Below are 4,038 nucleotides of genomic sequence, written 5' to 3' on the forward strand. Positions count from 1 at the left end.
AGTCAAGGCAGCGATGACATCGGGTGCCGAGGGAAAGCAACCGTCGAAGCTGATGCTGAACGTCTTGGGCCAGCAGGAAGTGCCGTCTTTGCAGTATCCAGAATACTGCTTTCCAAGTTTGCCTATAAAGCAAAACGACGACTCTCAAAATCCTCTATTTTTGAGGTTTTCCTTACAGGTACATATTGTTGCTACTTCTTGATAAGCGTAGGGCTTGTCATAACCGTGAGGCACACGTTAGAGAATCCGAGACGCGTATACTTTACTCTAAGCTCGCTTTTATTCAGAGCTTCAAATCCTTCAAGAACGATGGTGTTCGATTGGTCTCCAGCTAAGGCGAAGCAGCAGAAGAGGCTCAGAAAGCAAATTAGATCAAAGAGACGGTTCATTTCGGAGCTGGCAGAGAACGAAGAATAGCAGCAGTCTCTGGAGGCTCTCCTTTTTAACGTCTGCAGATTCAATTCTCACTCGTGGTGATGGTACAAGCACGGATACTAGAGGAGAACTCCTCAGTCAGTGACTACTCCTCTAGTATCCGTGGTACAAGAAAAATGGACTCGGCGTTCTTAGAAACCGAATTAGCTTCGGAGCACCTCCAAAAGAGAATCTGGGTGGATCTAGAGCGATAATCCAATGACTCAAAGCGCAAAGTCTCGTTGACATGGCTTCAATTCCAGCGATTAGGTGCGTTTCGATGCTATGGATTGGGGCTCCCTTTTTCTCGTGTCGGCGAGATACGGATAGACTAGAACGAGGGATTGTTGTCGACGTTCGAGAGAGAGAGAGAGAGAGAGGTAAACAATTCTTGTCGGTCCATTTTCTGGTCTCTCATTCTTGCTATGAAAACGCGCGTTAGAGACCGAGCGTCTCGTCCGTGCACGAGATAGAACGGGGTATTACGGACAGAATCCACAAGCGGGCGGTGTCTGGTATCTCCAGTCGCCGTCTTCGCGCAGACAGAACGTTTTGTTTTTGCACAGTAATGTCCTGTTATTGAAACCCGTCCATAAACGATATCTTATTCCACTGTACCATGCTGTAATCAATATTAATGCTGTTGAAATCCCAGATACCGGTACCCATATATTACGGCAGACAAAAAACATAGATACCAATTAACAGTCCGATCATTTTAGATCACGTACGCCCACTCTCTTGCAGAGCTACAGATTTATGTCTAACTAAAAGACAGACGGTCGCTCAAACGACAGACTACTCTTCGAGGTGTGAATCCTCAACCGCTTTCTTTATCATTCTAGTTAAGAATGTCATAAGCGTCAGCCAAGGCTCAGTAAATTTTAAAGGACGGCGACTTCTTATAGCATGACAGTAGATGATAAAATATTCCCAATCGTGCTTGTTTTCCGGCGGAAACCCAAGTTCGGGATGAAATACCATCTTTTCAACACCAGCCGAGTCAAAGCCTATGAGTCGGACGTCTCCTGTTTCTGGTGACACAAAAATATTGTTGGAATTTTGTTGCAATTCGCCGTGCACGTATTGGAAGCGGTGCATTTTAGATATTGCGAAATAGAGATTGTTGATGATGTTCGTCGCTATTTTATGATTTATAGACGCGTCTTCGAGACAAATGAAACGCTTGCTCAACTTTTCCATTAACACTCCTTTAAATGCCCCTTCCCCTTCAAAGTTGTAGCTTTCGCATTTAATTAGATTTGGTGCAAAGGGCATTGCACACCGATGGGCTTTCTCCCCATATCTAGGTGCTAATTTCACAATGTAGTCTTCATCGTGGGTTCGCCTAAACAAAACAAAGTGCAATGCATTATACAGTATATCAATCAAGGGGGAAAGTTTGTCAAGCACCGATTGCTATATCTACGTACTTACAATTTCCCTGTAAAGACGTTGCCTTTCACGTGGCCAGTGAAGACAAAAAATGAGGACAGCTTCTCAGCCACAAGGTCGCACGGCAGAGGATGGTTTGAGCTCGCGTCAAATTTCATTGAGTTGCCTCTATAATCCCAGAAGTCTATCATTTCTTTGATTCCTTTCTTCAATCTTGAAAGAAACTTCGCGCTTTGATCAATTTGGTCAAGAACGAATTGAGCATGAGCCAACCGGCAGTAGTGAACTTTCCATTTCAATTTACTATCTGGCAAACGAATTGCTGCATATAAAGTAATAGACGTTCCCCGCATGCCTATAAGAAAGCAGGGAAACGCCTCATCAAGTGGACAACATGACACTTTCAACCAATTCTCAACAAAAAGTTTGTAATAATACAACAGCTGAATTTCGAAACTGCCTGAACCTCCGTCTAGCTTTGTTTCCAACATTGCGAGTGGAAAATCGTCAACGTAGACGACTCCGTCTGGTGTGTTTGACCTCATCCCCTTCTCAAAGCCACGAAGACATAGATGCTTAATCTCCATGTCAACCGCGCTGGACAACACATATCTCACAACTTCCTGCATCTTCCTCTCCTTGTCCCATTTAGCATAAGTGAGCTCTGCTGCAAAACTTCGCATCCGTTCCCAATCAGAAGCTGGCTCTTGAAAATTCATAAAAGCATGACAGAACGCTGCTGATGTGGGAGAATACACCACGTGCTCCTTGAGGAACTCATTAGATAAAACTTGATTTTTCGAAATCGCTGAAGCAGTATACTGCATCACAAAAATTCACTGACGCGAGTTGTACCATTGTAGATATCTACCTTAGTCGGCGTTTGTTCGTTTTTTCTGTCTGATCTCATGTGTGGATTTTTTTTCCCTAGAAAGAACAGCAAAATGACAAAAGCACATCTTTGAAAGATTTGAAAGAGACGAACCTTCTCTAACGCTTTTACTTTCAGATTGCAATACATGTGTATATATATATTCATCAAGTGTCACCTCGCAGTGATACTTATCAGAAATTCTTCTATCTTGACGACGTATTTTCAGAGTGCTTTCCTCTGTAAATTTATTCACTCTGATATCGTAGTGTTTGCTGTCAATCGGTGTTCCACTGCAATACCACTGCCAGCGCTGCGTCATTGGCCGACCGAAATATTTGCAGCAAAACGTAGTAATATCTTCCGACACAGAGAGCGAAATCTCGAGACGCGGGTCTGTGAGGAGCAAAACGTGCTAGAGAGAATGGGATTGCCTCACCAGACACATTTTCACCTTCGTAAGCCATTTCAATTGCGCACTGCTTGAAGTGCAGCACAATATAAACCGCACCTATAAAGACAATGTTCCGCCGTTAAAATAGGAGAACGTTCTTCCGCCGGAGTGTCCCATGCAGTCACGTCCTTCAGACTTGACCTAGCGTCCAAGCAAGTCTTACCGAGCAGAAGACGTGAAGTCACTTCGCGGCCAACGCCCAATGCTTGCGCAGTAGCTAACACAAGCCCTGACAACGGCAGACAACGGCAGACAACAGACAACGGGCCCTGACAACGGGGCCGTAACCGCCGTAACCTCGAATTGTATCCGTGCCGTAGCGTAATTAGAGATTTTCGGTAGATTTACGCTTGAGTGAATGGGTTTTTCTCGACAGCGACCATCGACCGATGCCCATTTCTGCTTGGGTGAGGCGGCAGGAAGTAGGCGGTACCGTACAGAAAGACCCTCGCTTGAGGGTCAAGTGCGCACGATGGAACAGTACAGCAGCAGTACCAATTCAGGCTTGGCGTAGCTCAACTTAGGAAATCGTGCAAGGGTGATTCTAGCATTGCGCTTATTAAAAACGCTTAGGCCTCTTGTGAAATCTGCCCTGTTAGGAAAAATGCACTTTCAATTCACAACTTATCAAAGGCGTAGATTCAATGGTGTCTTGGTGCCAAATTATAAACCATATCCTTTTTATTACATCACAGATGGGGGGCAGAATGCGAGACGAAAAGAGACATGGACATGGATGCAGTAGTCACATGCAGTGCAGAAAGCGTCAGCGCGCTAAGCTGGACAGGCGACCCAGGACGCCGTCGCGCTGTGCAGAATCGAGTCGCCCCACGGATTTATCTTCAAGTCAAAACCGCAGTTGGTGACGTTCGCAGCCTTGGCGCTGACGCGAACATCCGTGGTG

General features: G+C 45.3%; 1 protein-coding gene across 1 annotated transcript; it reads right to left on the minus strand.

The window, feature by feature from the left end:
* Positions 1-986: 986 nt before the first annotated feature.
* LOC136194726 (uncharacterized) lies at positions 987-3,668 on the minus strand. Its single transcript, XM_065983949.1, has 6 exons — positions 3,298-3,668; positions 3,135-3,191; positions 2,795-3,076; positions 2,681-2,736; positions 1,852-2,630; positions 987-1,762 (listed from the first exon to the last, which is right to left on the minus strand). The coding sequence occupies exons 2-6, from the start codon at positions 3,145-3,147 to the stop codon at positions 1,213-1,215; spliced, it is 1,680 nt and encodes a 559-aa protein (XP_065840021.1). The 5' UTR covers positions 3,148-3,191; positions 3,298-3,668; the 3' UTR covers positions 987-1,212.
* Between the last annotated feature and the right edge of the window lie 370 nt (positions 3,669-4,038).

Source organism: Oscarella lobularis, chromosome 1 (assembly GCF_947507565.1).
Source record: "Oscarella lobularis chromosome 1, ooOscLobu1.1, whole genome shotgun sequence".
Classification (NCBI taxonomy): domain Eukaryota; kingdom Metazoa; phylum Porifera; class Homoscleromorpha; order Homosclerophorida; family Oscarellidae; genus Oscarella; species Oscarella lobularis.